The sequence below is a fragment of the Odontomachus brunneus genome, unplaced genomic scaffold, assembly GCF_010583005.1.
Source record: "Odontomachus brunneus isolate Ranch 3 - 2012 unplaced genomic scaffold, Obru_v1 Obru_scaffold_016, whole genome shotgun sequence".
In the NCBI taxonomy this organism is placed as follows: domain Eukaryota; kingdom Metazoa; phylum Arthropoda; class Insecta; order Hymenoptera; family Formicidae; genus Odontomachus; species Odontomachus brunneus.
This window is the reverse complement of record NW_022639466.1, coordinates 2,553,788-2,573,746: the sequence shown is the minus strand read 5'-3', so window position 1 is coordinate 2,573,746 and position 19,959 is coordinate 2,553,788. Positions and strand designations below refer to the sequence as shown.

The window sequence follows — 19,959 nt, the reverse complement described above, 5'->3', positions numbered from 1 at the left end:
AACACATGATGTCGCTCTTCTATCTTTAATAAAGGAAAGGATAATTAAAATATAACGACAAGTATCTCTTAATTTTGATATATTACTTTAAATATTCAAAGCGACGTATACAAAGTTTCAACGCCCGATGAAAAATTTTTTATGCATAATTATATATAAAATTTGTCCATACATAATTATGTATAATTATATATAATCATATAAAATTATATATAATTATACACAATTATATTATAGTTATATGTATAATTATATGTATAATTATACATGATTATGTATAAGTAACATATATTAACATGTATAGGAAAATTTCATAGATAATTATATATAATAATGTAAAATTATATATAATTTTATATAATTATGTATAAAAATTTTTTTATTAGACGTAGTTCAGAGATAAAAGTTTAAAAGTCAAAGATAATATAAAACGAAGTAAATAAAGTATAAGAATATGATGTTAAAATAAAAATGTTGTGCTCAACTGTCTCTAAAAATTGAGTTATTAACATATTCTCTTGATTTTTTGTGACCTTTTTCAGAAATTATGCGAGCAATACATCTTTAAAGACAAATTTGAAGCATTTCTTTTTATATTTCACGGTTTCACACACACATATTCGCCTACAATCAATACAATGTCGTCGAATTTCTTTCGAAGGGTTGTTTACTCGATACCGACTCGGCGCGATTTTTCAGCGGCAACGATTCAAGCGGAGAAATACGTTTTAAATAACGACGAGAATCCGATGAAATATTTCAAGAGTCGACGAAATGTTTGCACGTGGCCGCCGGGCTAAATTAATAAATACTATTTACAGGTGCACGAGCATAATGAATAATTATGGATTATTGACTGAGAATAACAATTTGCGACTCATTGCGCGCGAATGAGGTTGATTTCGTTACGGAGGAATTGTCTGGCGATTATTTATGTTCCTATATCTCCGCGCAGTAGGAGCAATAACGCGGCGGCTACAGCGTAACGAGAAAGTAGTTCGTATTTAAATCCGTTTATTACCAATTAATCAGTGCTGATACTGAAAGCTGAAGCGAATTTCGCTGATGTTTCGCGGATATGCGTTTCCTGCATACAGAGTGTCGAATGAGAACACACCGGGATTGAGTTCGTCGCGATTTCGAGGCTGGGCGCGAACGCGTGACGGCTCCTTGCGATTCTCGTTTGTTGCCCTTCCAAATTAGAAGCCGGCCGTGTAACGCGACGCTGAGCAGTCTGAAACTGGCTGTTAAACCAATGCAAATTAGCGGAAGACAGCCTCGCGCGCCTCAGAGTTTGTCCCTTCTAATTACGCGGAGGAACCGACGCGGAGAAAAGGCTTAACCGCCGGGAATTAGTTATCACCCGGTATAGACGCGCACGACTGCGTGCGGGACCGGAGCGCCGTTTATATCCCGCTGTTTTGCGCCGAACAATAATTGCGCTTGCGACTGCAACTCACGATCGATCTCGGCGATAAGTCGCAGACGCGGTTATTTACGTCTAACGAGGGAATCGTCGGACCCGATAACGCGACGTATCCTGACGAAACCAACGGCAAATTGCAGATACCGGGCTTGATGAGCTCGGCTCCCGGGACAATTCGATTTCGATTCGGCCGATTTTAGACGGCATTTAAGCAGCTGAGCTTGTTTTCTTTCACGAAATATCCCGATTTCTCAGGATCACGTATTTTGAGACGATTCTCGCTCAATTGGATCGAAGTATCTCACTGAATTCGCTGTCAAATCCCTCCCTCTCTTTTTTGTGCATCTAAAAAAACCACTGTCTCTTGCATTAAGGATGTATTGCTCGTATAGTACCTGCAAAAAGTAATTGGAAACTGGAAACGCGATAATACTTCTATTTTCTACATAAAAACGTATGATATATATGTACAGGGCATCCCAGACTCTCCTCCGCAATTTTTGTGGGAATGTAGGACGGATTGACATAAAAATCCTGTACCGCTTACCAAGGTGATGTCAAACGACGTACTACTGACGTCATTAATGTGCTACTAAAATGTGACATTTGATATGATCGTGTTTGCTGGTACTTACGCCTCAAAGTAACTTCTCAGGCAAAAGAAAAAGTCACGACGACGTCAAAGTGACGAGAAAATGATTGAAAATCTCATTTCTCAGTTATTAATTACATCATTTTTTTGTTATTTTGATGCGATTTCCGTTCTACTCGAGCACTCTTAATTACTTTCTTTTCTATCACCGAGGCGAACGATTAGTCGCTTCTATAATTCACTTTTAGAAGGTAAATATCCGCTACCTTCGTCGGATGTTATTTATGACTCGACCAAGTATTCTTCTTCTCTGTCTTCTCCATTCTCTCTCTCTCTCTCTCTCTCTCTCTCTCTCTCTCTTTCTCTCTCTCTCTCTCAGCGTCAGCCAATTATTTATTTATATCACCCATTATTCTTAGCCCGGCCAACGATTCCACGTCGTATTTAATTTGGCATTTGATTTGGACGCGCCGGCGCATCGGACCGGGGCAGATTAATTAGGAACGATCGTCCCTCAAGACGCCTTCGCGACTTCGAGGGGCTTAATCGCACGCCAGCGATATGTCCCTTGACCCTCGATGTCAGGACGTCGGCGTCGCGTCGGCCTAAACGCTCGATTCCCATCGATGTGCATTAAGTGCATGGATCGTGCAACGTTTAATGCACGTCCTACCCGCGTCAAATTAAGTGCCGTTGCCGCCTGAAATTAATCCCGCTCCGCGTGCAGAAATGAGAGAGAGTGCCCGTTATTATAAAATAACCGACGGGAACCGTGTTGCCATTATAATTTTCAACGACGCACTTTGTGTGTATGTAAAACGCGCGAATGTCAGCCTCATCGAGCCTCATCGGGCCCGTCTTCGTGCCGTTGAAGACGCTTCCATGCATTTTTTGCGCAGCAACTTGGAAAAAAAGAACTGTGTACAGAAAAAATCAGAAAAAAAGAGAGAAAAAATAAAAAGAGAGGGACAGAGAGAGGGAGAAAAGGGAAAGAAACAAATAAATTGTATTTTTTCTCTAGCCTTTTTTACGGACTGTTCGCTCAGTTCATTTTTGCTCATACAGTCGAGTAACGCTGTTATCCGTCAGTCGGCATCAAAAACATTCGAAATATTATAACTGCGAGCGGAAGCCAAAAGAACGTCGAACCTGCGAATATATACCGAGTCGGTCGGTCGGTTGGTCGGTCGGTCGGTCGGTCGGTCGGTCGGTCGGTCGGTCGGTCGGCCGGGCTCTCTCGCGAGCGAGTCAATTATCAACTTTGAAATCGACGCTGCGACACCAATCAAGTTACGTCGGCGATGTTACATGGCATCGTCCCTTTGAAAAATGTAAAACGCATTCGGCATTCGTGTTTGCGAGAGCTAAAAACCAGCGATGCGCTTCTATATTTAATTTGTTTTCACGTGGTCTCGATTTATGCAAATATGAATCTGCAGCCATACGCAACGAAACCCGCAAATGCAGCGCGCGCGCTTTTGATCCTCATTCGCCGTTCGGCCCGCTATTTCCAGCATGTTATTAACTGCTGATCAAAAGGGACTAAATTTTACGATTAATGTCGCAGCGCGCGCTGTCTTGTCGCTTTTTGCATGTTTGAGAGTGTTTTTTGCGCAGAGTTGGATTTTTCGAGATCACATTTACATTGGTTGAAATTAGTCAGGCATTGTTTACGCGTAATATATACACGGCCTTTTTACGTGTAAACAATATAAATCGCGTGGAATATTGTGAATTACATTGAAATATACGGAAAAGAGTAAAATAAAATTGTGAGACAGATGCACTATGCTTTGGACTTTATTTTTAGATAAAATAGATAAGTGGCGAGAATGTTTATTCGGTGGGTATAAAAAAATGACTTAGTAATATCAGCTAAACCGCGGTAGCTGATTCAAACTTAGTCAAAAGGCTAATTGTTTACTTGTCACTGCTAAGAATTGTCTATGACAGCTAAAATGCATTCGCTATGAAATACAAATATATTAGGTGACGTTAAAAATACACATTATTTCAAGTAGCTAAGAAAATGGCAGTTTATTCTAAATTTCTTATCGTATGCATGTATTAAAGAAGTTTGCCACACAACTACAATCATTTGCTACAGTCATTTGTTTTTAGCAGTTAATATCTCTCGCTGTAGCGCCTAAATTTAAACAGCGAATAAATTTAGCTTCGATAATATCAAAATTAGTTGTTCTTATTTCAGTGATACATCTTATCTGCCACAGTTATTTTTTAGCTCTGGAAGCTAGTTTTTTTTTGCGTGTAGTGACATATTTGTTTGTACTAATACGAAATACTTCTCAAACAAGAAAATATATAGGAAAGAAAATAGCAAGAAAATATACATTATCTTAAAAGCTTGGCAATTATTTATTCTATTTGAATAAAAAAATTAAGTTAAGTAAGTATGTCATTAGCACCCATCGAATCACACATACATGTAAACAACATTTTCTGTTTTTTAGATATTTTTTCTCAGTGCATTTATAGGTGCGTTCGTCTTGTACACTTTTTCGCTTATAGCGTTAACGCTTACGTACAGCATTTTCGTTCATTCGTCTTGGCTATAGTGAGGAAACTTTAGTCTCAAGACGAACGCGTTTAGATGTAGCAAACATGGCGGTGCAAGAAAATAAACAATTGCTGATATATACAATGCAAGAATTGTACACAATAATATTTTCATCCTCATCAGAGGAAAGTGATGAAGGTGAAGAAAAAATGGCTTTAATACACAATATACGTGAAAAAAAGTATTGTAATATAATCCAATTTGTTTTTGTATATTTGGCTCCTTTCTCTTTCTTTGTGATGTTGGAGTAATCTCTACTCCCATCTTGAATTATATCCTTTTTATTTTTTCTACACTCACGTTAAGTTTTGCTATACTTGGTGTTCGTTTTGATTAGTAGCGCTTACGCTATTGAAGACCCACCTATTTCGAGATAGCCTCTCTTTAGCGCTTCAAAGCGCGAAGACGAACGACGAGAACGACGCTTGTGAACGCTATTAGTGAAAAAATATCCAAGATCCCACCCTATGTATAGTGTGTTTCGATATATAGTAACAACTGGCACACACACACGCACACACGCACAAAGGGGAGTATCGTAAAGCGGGGAAATCCATTTTTGTCGAGGTGGAGGCTTTTCCATTCGACGAATGCGACACCTGACGTGCCGTCGCGCCGACTCGATCGATTTGTAATCAACACCTGCGAAATTAATACTAAATTCGAGGCGCCCTTCATGGTCCTGCGAAATTGCACTTAGGCTGTTAATGACTGCCAAGATAATTTACGATCGATGTCTTTAATCGTTCCGAGAAACCGCAGCTGAATTTAAACGTCGAAAGTTTAACCCCCGTGAAAAGGAAACGGCCGCGTCGCGCACCCCGAAACTTTTCCCTCCGCCATTCCGAATTTTCGTCCCGTGTTTGTCCGTTCGTGCAATTAATCCAGCGACATACGTACACAGACGGGAGCAATGCGCCCCGTCGGGTGCAGCAGGATATTGGCATTTTAAGTTAAATTTTGAGTGAGAGAGAGAGAGAAAGAGAGGAAGAAAGGAGGGAGGGAGGAAAAGAGAGAGAGAGAGGGGGAGTGAGAGATGAAGAAAGATTGTTTATCTCTGTATCTTTCTCTTTATCTCGCAGCAAGATGTCGTGAATTGTTGCCGAGGAAACATTGACTTTAAATTGGTTACAGAATCTGTAAATAAAGTTCGCGAGCGTAGTTTTTTAGCACTACGTAGTTTACTGCAATCTTCGTGACTGCAGACGGGAGAAACTTACATTTTAACTACAACAGACACGCGCGCGCGGGAAAAGTTCGCGTTTTAACGGCTATCATATTGCAGAGCGATATTACATACATACGATGATCGATGAAATTAGTATTCTTATGCGTCCGACACTCGGTAATTTTATTATGTAATTGCGTCGTATGCATTGCCCGCGCGTACGGCGTATCGGTAATTTCGTGAAAATTTCAACGTCAAAATCCGCGTTAACTCCGGTCATCGCGGCGACAATGCAACAACAATTTCAACAATGACGATTTATTAATATCGGCGCGGGAGGGAGCCGCGGCCAGCACGGCCGCGAAAAGCCATAATTGGCAGCTGGCAATTGCGGAAAACGCGATCCACCTTCATTATTTTGACGTCTCGCGTAATTGGCGACGCGTCAAACGCACAAAACGCTTTTCACTTCTTCGCGTTTAGTCTGCAATTTAATCGAAACATCGTGCCGAATTAATGGCATCCGAATAAAAAGAGAAAAAGGAGGGAGGGAGGGAGGGAGGGAGAGACAGGAAGAGAGAGAAAGAGAGAGAAAAGAGAAAAAGAGAGAAGAGAAAGAGGAGGGAAAGAAAGAGAGGGTCAATGCCAGCACGCACCATTGTTGGGGTCAGTCCGCATAATTTGGCTTTCGTGAAAAATCCGAAATACATTCCATCGCCATTTATGCTTTAAGCGAAATTAATTGCGGCATTAATATTCGCGCGACGAAGTGTGGTAGACGGCGACGAGTATAATGCAAAATCGATTGTAATAATACTGCTTCCACGCGCACGCCTGCAAACACGTATCGAAATTATATATACAAACACACACACACACACACACATAGAGAATCCGCGTTGTCTTTTTATTAACTGACCTATATTAATAATTTAATTGCTTCTCAGGCGAAAATATTACTACACGAAGCAGAGAGACGTTGGGAATATATTTAGAATATACATATGTACACACACACATTATGGAACATAATATATATTTTGTAGAATATATATATGTATATATAAGTATGTGTGTGTATGTATGTATGTGTGTATATGTATACAGGTATCTGATAATTCATAGCACAGCTGGCGTACAGATAAAACTCGTGAACGAAAAAGTCTTCCACCATTTTGCACTCAGATAACCACATATATTTTTGAGTTATTATAATTATAGAAATTTGGCGAGGAAAGCCATGCGTGCAATCATTCACTTATCTTCTTTAATTCATAATTCAAAAATATTGCGAGATCGTCTGCAAAATGGTAGAGCACATTTGGCTCAGTTTGATTCAATGTACAAGCTAACACAGGCTCAAACTGAAAAAAATATACTTTATTTATGAAATGTAAAGTTAATTCACAGAAAGAGAGAGAGAGAGAGAGAGAGAGAGAGAGAGAGAGAGAGAGAGAGAAGCAGCTTTACTTTACACAAATGACCTTTATGCCGTAAATAAATGACGTAAATCAATGCTCAAAGGGTTTTTCTTAATGTATCCGGGCCGTATCAAGTGTGACTACTCACCGACCGTCTTTAACCAACGACTCAAAATGTTACGTGAACCTTTTCGCTCGGTTTGTTCAATTTGCACACCACGAAGCTGTGCATCGAATTTGCAGACGAATTTCCTGTGTATTTGAAGTATACATTTGGAGTATATATTTGGAGAACAAAAGCACACGAAGAACGCGGCTCCAACCAGGGAAACAGATCAAGCACTTCACTCGCATACACACGGAAGTCTAAATTATTAGATTTGTAATCAAATTTATACAACATAACTCGAAAGTTACATTCGGAACGAGACGAAGCGCGGATACGTTCGATACGTTACGCGCAGCCCCCGTCACGCTTTTATTATTTGCACGGGTGCCGCGGCAAAGAAATCGTCGGCACTTTACGCGGCATAAACACGAAATGGAAAACTTGCTGCGAGCGCGCGGGATATTTATCGCCGCGCTGTCGTCGTCGACGACAAGGCGTCTCGTTTCAGCGGGCGATCCGTCTTAATGTGCATTTGCGCGTGACCGAATGCACAAAACTGAATGAGCCGCGCGTTCCACTTGAGAGAGAGAACGGGCGATCCAGTCTGAATTTAAACTTCCCGGGGAATCCCTCTCGCGCTCGTCGTAGGAGAGCGGAAAGGCGCGGCGCGGGAGCGTTTAAGGACGAGGAGCTCGATCAATAAATCGACGGGTTTTTCATCAAGGACTAAACCTCCCTCCCCCCTACCCTATCCTCCGTCAGGCGAACGTCGACCATTGGTCTTCCGATAGGCAGCTCTGACAATTATTTGTTTTCGACGTGTCTCGCGCGGCATGTTTCTTCCGCCGTCGCTTTTCTCCCCCGCGCGCCCATCCCTTTCGTGTCCTTTAGCCACTCGCTTCAGCCCTCTTTCTATTCCTCCCCAGAACAGTTCTTGTCTCATGATCAGTATTGCGCTTTAGATGGTTTTATAATCATCCAGATGGAGATAAGATGAAAATCTATAAATCTATTTTAGATGAGATAGTTTCGTTTTTGAAGTATCTGGATGAAAGATGAAATGGTTATGCGATCCATCTAGATTGTTCTTTTGGACTTTTTTTTAGACAATTTACACAAATATGTGAAAAAGTTGCGCATGCAATAAAAAGGATATGTAAGTACTTATACTTTTATCTGAAAGTTTTTATTTTTCAGAAACAAGAAGAGATCCTTACATAAAATGTTACTAGCTAAAAGACCTAGATAACAAATTCTACTGTTGGATATCGCATCAGACATCTTTTTTAGATAAGATGGTACCTTTTTTCATCTAAAATGAACATAAAGATGCTACGTGTCTTTACCATCTAGATACAGATGAGATGTTTCGATTTTTCCATTTAGATAAGCATCTAGATGGTTCTGTCTGGATATCAGCAAACTTGCTCATGATTCTCAGCTTCTCGTCATCTCCACCGTGTGATCACTCGCGAGATTTTCAGGCGGCGCGATGTGTTCCGCGTGATTTCATATTCCGCGGATCCCGTTTAATCGGGCATGGTCAATCTCCGCGCCGCGGACGGGACGGGGATGGCGCCGGCGGTCGCCGAAAAATGACGACGACGCCGCGCGCCGTCGCGTCTCCACTTTATATACAGTTCTCTCTCTCTCTCTCTTTCTCTCTCGGATATGCATGTATTCAGATTAGACAACGCGGAGGGAGCTCGAATTTGTCGGATAAATTCAGCTACCGGGGGTAGCGTGGCCGGGGGCCGGCCGCCTCTAACACTGGATTTCATTAAAATTCATTCGGCGCGGCAAGCTGTCACACGCGGCACGGATGTACAGACGGACGCGCAAGCTAATAGGCTTACCCTGTTACTACAAAAGGCATCGGCCACCTTCCCTCCCTCCCTCCCTCCCGTATGTACGCGGATTCTGTCGCGTATGACCGTGCGAATTAAATATAAATAATGTGTATGTCGCATACACGCGACATACTCGCGCGAAGTATCCTTGTCTATCGGTCATCCTTCGCTCCACACGAAGAAAGAACTTTCAACTCACATTATGAGGACCAGACGAGAAACTGCGTCTCTGTTACTGTGACCGAGAACACAACACTCGTCTGAACATTCAGCTGCGTTAAGAGGATGCTGAAGCTAAAAACTCTACCGACATTTTTCTGCAATCAATCTGCTACTCGACCGCTAAGAACACTGACATTTTTCTGCAAAGTTTACGTCGTATTGATTACACAGAATTACAAATGCTTTTACGCAATAAAAGTACGTGCAAAAATAAATAGGAGCATTGCTCGATATGTGTCGAAAACGAACAAAAATTTTTGTAAAAAATGTAAAATCTCAAGCTATCAGTTAGCGTAATATTTGTCTAATCTAAAAAGTTCCGCAGCTTGTACATACCGAAATTGTGGATGCTTCAAGCAGAAAAATTTTGAAGAACATTGCTCTACTCTTGCATCCGCATTTGGAAGCTTAAGAACATCGAAAAGTTTGCAGAAAGATTTCTACACATATACGAGTGTGATTAGGTTTTCCGTTGAGTATGGTAAAACAAAGCAACACACATTCATGTAAGTTCTATATGTACAAAAAATACGAAAAGGATAGCGTGATTATGTTAGTGACGATCGTTTTTGCATTATCGACATTGTTCGAGTTCGTCATCGACTCCAGCATCCCCTTAAGGAGATGTCGAAGTGGACTCGAAAAATGTCGATAACGAGAGACGATCCTGTTGCTCTGTTTTACAGGAAATTTTATAGGAAGCAGAAAATATAACCACGCATATGTAGAAATCTTTCAACGAACTTTTCGCATATTTTTGAGCTTCCCTCTCTCTAAATTCAATTGTGAAGATACAGAAGTACTCTTTGAAATTTTCATTGGCGGAGCAAGCACAAGCCTGCAGAACTTTTGTAAACATTTCCTAACTAACTGACAGCTTCAGATGTCAATTTTACAATTTTTTTATCGTTTTCCTTATATATTGAGCAACGCTCCAATTCATTATCGCACGTACTCTCACTGAGTAAAAGCACTTATAATTCTGTGCAACCAATACGACGTAAACTTTGCAGAAAAAAGTCAGTACTTCGTCGGGAAAGTTTTCAAGTTTGGCATCCCCTTAAAACTCGGCTGAGATAATGTCCCTAGAAGATAGAGTCCGACCATTCTTCGGATCTTTTTTCATTGGTTCAGCTCGCAAGTCCCTCAAAATGACGGGATCAATCACAGCAGTTTATCATATTGTATTATTATTACATTATGAGGTTATGAAGCACTCATTTACGGATTTCACTTTTCTAAGAAAAGATATAATTTTTAGACATTTTTGTTTTACATTTGATAACTTGCTATTGATTAATAGATAATATTTGACTAATTTTTATTACAATACAATAGTAAGTTTGTGATAATAAGAACTTCAAACATCAAAGTTTATTATAATCATGGTAGAAAATGATGAAAAAAACAACAATAACAGATTCCAAAAATGTCGCTAACGGAGAAAGGATTGTCACTAATATCCTCTTCACTATCCTCCTCTTGTACATGTAGATCTTATTCTTTTGTGAATGTGTGTTGCTTTGTTTTGTTATATTTAACGAAGAATTTAATGCGCGTATATGGAAATCCTCCTGCAAACTTTTTCAATATTTTTAAGCTTCTAAATTTGAGTGCAGAGTACAAGTTCTTTGAAATTTTTTCTGAGCGAAGCAAACTCGCGTTCACCATATACAAGCCTTGTGTATCACGTGAATATTTACTTCAACTGACAGCGTCTGTGACAAACTAATTTACACTCGAAATGTCAATTTTTATATTCTTTTCTATCGTTTTCGTCATATATTGCGCAATGGCTTAGTTTATTCTCGCACGTATTTTTATCGCGCAAGGGCATTTGCAATTCAGTCAATAGAACGTAAACTCTGCAGAAAAAAAGTTCGTATCCCGTCGATTTCGACTCCAGCATCGCCTTGAGAATTGATTTTCATCAATCTACAGAATTTGGATATGTGGCGATAAATTCATTTTAATGCTGCGAAGCTGAACTCACTACGCAAAGGTCTCTATTTTTTATTGCGCGCGATCAATTTTTTTTTTTTTTTGATTCTCCTTTTTTTTTTAGGTCGCATCGTCACTTCTGCAGACACCTGCCGCCACTCGTAAATCTCGCCGTCCTGGCGCCGCGTTGCTTCTTCTCATTTTTAATTACTTTAACGCTAATAAATCATGTTTTCCCCTTTTTTCTCTCCATCGAAAACCATTAAGACAACGTCACAATGTATGCTCCGCCGGACAAAACCAGCCGGCCATATTTTACTATCGCAAGTATCACGATTTGCGCTCACCCCCTCGGAGCCATAAATAATATTTCTGTCGGTGGCCAGGTCGGCGTTTTCCCGCAATTATTGCGTCTCTCATAACCGACGTCATAATTCTATACCGTAACGAGGCCATTCGTAACCCTCCAATTCCACCCCTTTCTCCTTCCTCCTCTCTCTCTCTTCCCCCTCCCTCCCACGCCCACTCGCCTTCCACTTTTCCACTTCATTCTGACATTTTTTACGCGCGTGCAACCTTTTATGAGTGACAGCAACTAATGGTAGCGTTGCAACAAATGGACGACAGAGCGATAAATAAATGTAACGGCGGCGAAATGATAACGGGATGATAGGCACGCCGCGATCGCGATAAGGTGTATTTCGTTTGTTGTCGCTCGCAGAGCCCGCGTCGAGGGGGGCGAGATGTTGAGTTAATTAATCAGACCGCGCCGCGGAATAAGAATAATTGAATTACGTCACGCTGCATTATTTGCCAAGGGGCTCGCTGGAGCGGGACTTATCGATACAGGAGATCCACTTCCGACGCGCTCAACACTAACCCACTTATGTCTATCACGGCAATTAGAAGCCTCGCAGAAAATGGATTAGTGTCCGACATCATAATATTAATGTAACCGGACTTTTATATCCGCGGCTGACCCGAATACGTTCTCCAATAATATTACCGAGTTGATTTATCACCATTCATTCGTCCGTTTTGCGGGATCGCGCGCGAGGGAGCTTTCGAGACTTCAAAAATACAGCGCGCCAACTGCGAAAGAGGCGAACTGAAGTTTTTCCAGATAGAACCACTGCCATTCGATCCGTTGTCACAAATCGTGACAGTATCGCCGTTTCTAAAAAGAAGGTGGAACAAAAGATGAAATTTAGATCTTAATTTAAATCTGCATGGCAAACCACTCGGCTTTGAATTAAATTTTCCAGTTTTGAATCGCACGCGACGTTTATGTCATGTTTGATCGTGACTCTGCCAAAAAGCTCGTGTTCAAGACCCGTATTAATAATCGCTATTTGAAACTCGCCTTATGTGAATCATTCAGGTCTGAATTTAGAGCTAAACATGAATCTTTCAGCTGAATCGCAATTGGAAATGTAACGTCGTATATATATTATGTGATTCAAGGATCTCAATTCTAAATTCATACCTGAATATCTCACGTGGAACAAGTCTCGAGTAATGATTGTTAATATAAATTTGCGGATCTGAGTGTCTCACTTGAGACAATTGATTAAGTATATAATAACTATGAGGATGTATTGTCCGTATTCTAAAAATTTGGAAAATTTTTAGAGAAACTTTTGAAGAAATTAAAAAATTAATCTATATTGCATCTAAAAAGTCTCCACAGACAAATTCACATTGATTCAGAGTCTGGATCTCGAAAGTTATTTCACTTTGAAGTGCCAGTTCAGAAAACATGATAACGTCAAATAGTATTTTAATAAATTGAAACATTAAACCGTTCTATAATTAATAATGCGTCATTTGATATATTATCATTTAATCCTGCTGTTCGGGAGTATTTTAAACCATGCTGTTATGGAAATGTATGATGCTATCTTCAGTAAAGAAAAAGATAATCAAAAAATAATTAAAAATTTCAAATCTCAATTCTCGTAAGTATCCAAAATGATGTACGCAAAGTTTCACTGTGGTTCAGAGATGAAGATTTAAAAGTCAGAAATAATATAGAAATATAGAATTAAGTAAATAAACTATAAAAATGTAACTGTAGAATTAAAAATATGTTGTCATTCAACTATAAGAATATTAGTGTATTTCTAATTTTCAGCGACTTTGTAGAAGACTTTGCAGAGACCATACAAGCAAAATATCCTTAACACCGGCTGATAACAGTACAATATACGACAATTATTCCAATAATAGAATAAAAGTTGTAGAGATAGTTTTTCGGTTATACACATCATGTAGGCGACAGGTAACATTCTTGCGCGCTTAACGTGATTTATGTCTTCATTTATGTCTCTCTTTCTCTCTCTCTTTATTGGGTAGACTTTTGCTTATTTAATTAATCTCTATCTCTTTCCTCCACCTACATTGTATATAATTGTGCGAGGTACTAAAATAATTGCTTAATTGCACCTACGTGTAAAACAAACAGATGCAAACAAACGAATGCATTATTAAACGTCCATTCGATATTGCGATGGCGTTGATTCGACTGAATTGAATACCAGATTGGAGCGTATCGCAAATTACATGGGTATAATTATTTTAGGTGCAGTATTAAATGAACTCGAGGTTACACGATACGTATATTTAATATCGGCCCGCGCGAAGCAAAGCGATGCCCTCTCGAAGGAAAAATCCCGGGGTAATTCGATCTTAATTTGCAGGAACCGCATTACCGGATACAATCCTGAATTATTCAAAGCTAATTTATTTTACTGCGCGGGGTCCCCTCCAACTTCGTGGCTCTTAAAGCAACAATCGCCTCGGCTCCCTTAAAGCCGACGCTTTCCAATTTTCGCGAATTTCCCCGCGAAGCTCGACGCGACGACGATTACGACGATAATTGGGAGTAACCGTGAGAGAGTAACGAGGAAGAGATACGTGTCTTCAGATTTATCGACGATGAATTGAGTGAACATGTTCCGCGCTCTTTTCCATTGAATACGCAACAAACACGCTCGGCTTATAAATCTCCCGCGAGGGCACGGGCATAACTTCTTTTAGGAAACACGCTCTTTCCGCTAAACAAAGCAGGGAAGGTCTCTCGCCGGAGGAATGGAAATTTTTTCTTCATACAAAATAAAAGCGACGCCCCATCGCGCGGGGGGCCCATCTCCCTTGTTTCGGTTTTACTTTTCCTCTTCTGTTTTTCCCTTTCTTTCTTCTCTCTCTTCTTCTTCTTTTTCTTTTTTTACTTACATATCGCGACAAAGGGAAAGCATCCTGAAAGATACACTCGTAGCGGAACCCCGCCAGTCTGCCTTAGCACATTTAATGCCACGCATTTATTCCGCCGCTTCTCCAAATGCACTTAAGGAAGTGCACTCGTTTGCGAATGCGATTTATTCGACAATTTATTCGACAATTGCTCATTTGCAAGGTCGTCGATGACGCGATTGTTGGCGGAAGAGCGAGCGAGCGAGCGAACGAACGAGCCGGCCGTGCGAATCGACGCGTTCAAACGGCAGAAACGAGAGAGCGTAACAGCATTGCCATTTGTTAATATACCTCCACTACACGCGCGAACGCGCCGCGCCCTCGAAATTTAATTGGCTGACGTCTCTTTTAAATCCTCCGTGTCAAACGTCTGTCGGCGCCGCGGTATATCGAAACCTCGCCGCTCTCTGTTAATTTGATCTACCATATTCGAACGATACACAATAGTTCCGAGACGCTGTGTTTACCGATCTGACGTGACACGTGCATACACACGTCCGCGAACTCGCATGCACACATACACAGACAAAACACGTATCGCGTGTATTTTGCAAAATGCCTTTGTACTTGCAGTTACTACGCGTCGACCGCATTTCCACCACGCTTGGCGCCACCATTGAAGCGGCCGCGCCTGATGCCACCGACACGAGCGCAGCATCCGAAGCTGCAGAAACAGCAACCGACGGCGAACACCAGCACAGTGCCCGACTTGAACCAACTTAAAGTATACAGTAAGTGACGCGCTTCAGCATTCAGCGTTATCCGAGCCGAAATTTTCATCCTACCACGGATTACTTAATATTCTATTTAACGCCAATTTTGATATCTGAAGACTTTCAGAACTTTCAGTATCAGACCATCTTGATTGTTCTTAAATAGTATTGATTGTACTTTTTCTAACTATCACCAATATTGATTATTATTATTAGATTCAATCTGCTAATTTTGCGAAGAGGCTCTGTGGAAAACTTACACGGAAAAAAAGGATTTGCTGCAGCAGCAAACTAATTTGCTATATATAGACAGTTAAACATAATTCGTTGTGTTAGCTACCTTTTTTTTTTGCTGCAGGAATCTACGATAACAAGAAAATCTACTCGTACAGCAAGAAAAGCTAACGCAGCAAATTTGCTACAGATGGACAACTAAACATAATTTACTGCTTCAGCTACTTTTTTTGTTGCAGAAGCAGATTTTCTTGTTATCTTTGCAAGGAAATTAGTTCCTGCAGCAAAGAAAAAGTGGCTAACACAACAAATTCTGTTTAGTTGTCCATATCTTATGTCCATGTCATTTTTCCTGTGTTCAAGTGGCCCCAAAATTTTGGACTATTGAATATTCAATTTAACGCCAACTTTGATGTTCTGGAACCTGTATATTAACCTTCCTCCATTCTATTTACTAGCTTTGTATCCTTCAGAAAATACAAGTAGCATTTGGTGCGTTTTCTGCCATTTAGAAGCGCAGATCGTGATAGGATCAAAATTTCGACTCGAGTACAACCATGTTCTCACGTCGATCCCTCTCTATCCCCGAACTTGATCGCTGATCTGAGAACCTTTCGCGTCCTACGTCCTGCCGTTGACCACCAATTAGTTGACTACACGAGACGATAATCGTATAGCCGAGGTTCATAATTTGCCGTCATAATCACGTTTCCCTCGCTCTTTCTCATCGGGCGATGAAGATTAGGTTTAATTGGAGGTATGTTATAGGCAATCCGGACATACTGATCTGCGGCAACTGCAGGGAGATGTTCACGGAACTCGGGGAGCTGCTGGAGCACAAGCGAAACTATTGCAAGTTGCGGTTCACATGTAAATGTCACACCTTCAACGGAGCCGCCCCAAGTATGTACTCGAAATAAACTTCGAAGCGTCTCCTTCCGGTACGTAAACGCGCTCCGAATCCCACCGGAAGATCCAGAATTAGTATGATTAATCTGTTCAGTTTGCCTCCGCGTCGGTTTTACACGCCGATCAGATTAATTCGTCGACTTGGGCGATTCGGCAACCTCTCGCAGCCGCGATGTTGAGTATTTATGATGCATCGTGATCGCAAACGATGCGCTTTGTCTAAATTGAAGGGCGGTTCTCACTTCGTCAAATCTTTATGTGTGTTTTTTCTCCAGCTCTCCTCCTCCCTCTTTCCTTTCCAACGTATTCAGCAGCCCTCACACACAGCGACTCCAATCCAGACGACGAGCTGGACGAAACGAGACGAAATCGAACAAAAGTTAATATTCAATTATCTAATTCCAATTCTTCTGATTGCTAAAAGAGACTCGGTGGTTCCAACATAGAACATTTCATGGGATTTAGCTGGGATCTAAACTGACTTCCTAAAAAAATTATGAATTCTGACCGGGAAATAAATTCAGGGAGAGAGGGAAAGTTTAAAGCGCAATATTTTAAATGTACGATTCTAAACGGAGACATTCAAGCAAATGTCAAATTAATTTCTCCAAAGATTTTTTTGTTTCAGCTTTACATTAGAATTGAGCAAAACGTATAAAACACATTGTGTATATTGTGGACACTCGCTTCTCCTTAACAAGTATAATCGATATACTTTTGACGAATAATAAGAGAATCCCCTTTTACACAATTGTTAAAAATTTAAATGCAAATGTAAAATAAAAATAACACTTCGATTAAAATCCCGGTTTAATAATTTAGTGGAGATTTGAAATACTTCTCTAGATTTAATAGTAAATATTTAAAAAATCTAAATATTCAAAGATCCTTATCCTGAACTATCGTTTATCGATAAACAGTTAATTTATTAATCAGATTTAAAGTATTTCTGACATTATTCTTCATTCTTTATGCCGAATTCTTATATTTTTCACTTGAATTTTTAACAATTATATAAAAGCGGATTCTCTTGTTATTCAGCAAAAATGTATCTGTTAAGAAGAAGCGAGTGTCTACAATATTTCTGTTTCGATAAATAAATAAGCCATGCTCGGAATAAGAATGGTATTCCCAATTGGTGTCACAGAAAGGTCATCTACGTTGGGACAAGTTCAGATATTCGGAGTCTGTGCTTTTCTGGGAGAATCCCGAGAAATTTCTATGCGGGCTATTACGGAAACATTAGAATCAGCCGGCGGAGATTCGTTCTCTCCCCGTTCAAAGTAGAGCAATTCGACGCGCTTTCACGGTGCACCTTTAGTATGTACCGCACGCGACGCGCTCGGAAACTTGTCGGGAAGTCCTCGGAGCGCGCGACCCGCAATTTATCTGCCGCGCGCGATGAACGATCGCGAGGGAGAGATGCTCCTCGCGAATTTTTGTCTCGTATCGTCCGGCTCGCCGCGCGATATCTCGACGCCTTTAACTTATTTATCGCTTTCCGATTCGAGCAGGAGACTCGACGACGTCGTTGCTCTGCGTCCTCTGCAAGCTCTCCTTCCTGAGCGCTTGGGAGCTGATGGTCCACGCGCAGGCGGCTCACATGATCAACATCTACGAGCTGGGCACAAGGGCGCCGAGCCCACCGCGAAGTCCTAGCCTTGACCAGCCGAAGGAGTCGTCGCCTTCCCCGCAAGATTTCCAGGTGAGCTCTCTCTCCCTCATCTCGCTCTCTAATATTGGCTAATATTGACATCCAGCGGAGGAAACTGCTTTACAACTGGCGCGAACTGTGCTCTTTTCCAACGAGCATATCTACATTTTTCTTTTCTCTTTATTGTTATTCTCTCTCAAAATTTTTGAAAAATAAAATATGTTTAATTTGCGTTTGCTACAAATTGAAAAAATATAATAATTTAGGTAAATCAAGAAAGGAATTAAAAATGTTATCAAGGAGTTAAAAATCATTAAAATATTTGACAATTTATTTTCCATCAAGAAACTGTGTTCTTCGATTAAAAAGGAAGTGTCAATCATTTTTGGAGATATTTTCGTGTATCTCAAGGGGAGAAAAATTGAAGGAGACGTAAAACTCTTTTTGTTTCTTTTTTTTTAGATATAAATATTTAAACTTTCAATATAAAATACATGTACAAATATTGAATATGTAAATATATTCTATGAAAGTTTAAATACTCGTATTTAAAGACCAAAACAATAAGAATGTCCAAGTACTTGTTCGGGAATTAGTATCTTTACCTCAATGACCCCGATTGACGCTCCGAAAACAACAAAAGTACGTTGTCGCTCGGAGGGTTGACTGAATCCAAAAGCACATATCAATCAGATTCACAAATTTCACTACGATTGCAAAGCAGCTTTCTTTGCTGAAGGTAAGCCAGTCTATTCTAAATATTGTTTTCTTTTCTAAACTCACCTAAAATTTATCGTTCACGCCGGCATTGCGCCGTAATATTTTCCAAAACTACGCGCCCCTCGAACCAAAGGATCAACAACTTTCGCCTTGCGGAAGCGGCTAGAGGTGCGCCTTTCTCGCAGCTCGAGCTGCGGAAGTCACCTTTTCGCCGTCGACCTACATTTCGTCGGCGAAATATAATTGAAATTATTATCGGCCGTTAGTGTAATGTTCCATGCACTCCACCGGCGCATATCAACGCGATTTATTTTATAACGCGAGTTATTTTGTCCTGTGATTAATAAATGTCGATTTATTTTTGCGCTCTATAATTATACGCAATTACACGACATTATTATTTACTTACTGCCGCGGCGAGTTAACGAGCGCGCTAGCCCGTATTCTCCCGCGTTACTTTCGCGCAAATCGCGCGATTTTACATTCGTTTTATTACAAAATAGCGTCGCGATTAATCTCCGACACCGCGACATCCGCCGGGGAGATTCCTCCTCCGCGGATTATATCTCGCGCCCGGTCTATTTGTCAGCAACTAATTAACGAATTTCCGGAATTGTTTTACCGCCGCCACCGCCCACGCATTTTTCGGATAATTAAAATGTGAATTTAACGGAAGTATTCGACTCTCTTTTTCTCTCGTTCTCTCTCTCTCTCTCTCTCTCTCTCTCTCTCTCTCTCTCTCTCTCTCTCTCTCTCTGTCTTGATAAAACGTCTTTAATTAGAATCTATCAATGCGTATGCTATCAATCCATGGAACGGTAGTACGTTCTACGCGCGTGTAGGAGAGTGTGTTCGCATTATATATATATTATATATCATTACAATCGCTATAATCAACATTCACATTAGACTGCTTTATTAGATACGCTTCTAAGATTCTTTTTAAGGAAGTCGCCGTTAATCCACTTTCGGCCAGACGTCCGCCTGAGCTTCTGCTTCAGAAATGTACAGAATTTCAATTTGAACATTTGACAACGGCAACGTTGTTTAATCTTAACGAAAGCAATGCTAGTAACTTATGTAAAATAGACTCATATGTCTAAAACTATCACGGCCATTCAGTGAGTTCTAATTTATTATGCGATTTGTATCACGTCGAATGTTACGTTT

The 19,959-nt window shown here is 40.5% G+C and overlaps 1 protein-coding gene across 5 annotated transcripts in view; it reads left to right on the top strand.

Moving 5' to 3' along the window:
- Positions 1-19,959, top strand: part of LOC116841558 — a 372,377-nt gene that overhangs the window by 345,508 nt on the left and 6,910 nt on the right. For 4 of the 5 annotated variants that reach the window (XM_032809626.1, XM_032809629.1, XM_032809625.1 and 1 more), the window contains 3 exons: positions 15,133-15,290; positions 16,275-16,409; positions 17,927-18,120. In XM_032809626.1, coding sequence (XP_032665517.1) covers positions 15,133-15,290; positions 16,275-16,409; positions 17,927-18,120 — 487 coding nt within the window. The remainder of the gene's footprint in view (positions 1-15,132; positions 15,291-16,274; positions 16,410-17,926; positions 18,121-19,959) is intronic. The other variant, XM_032809628.1, reaches the window with a different exon arrangement.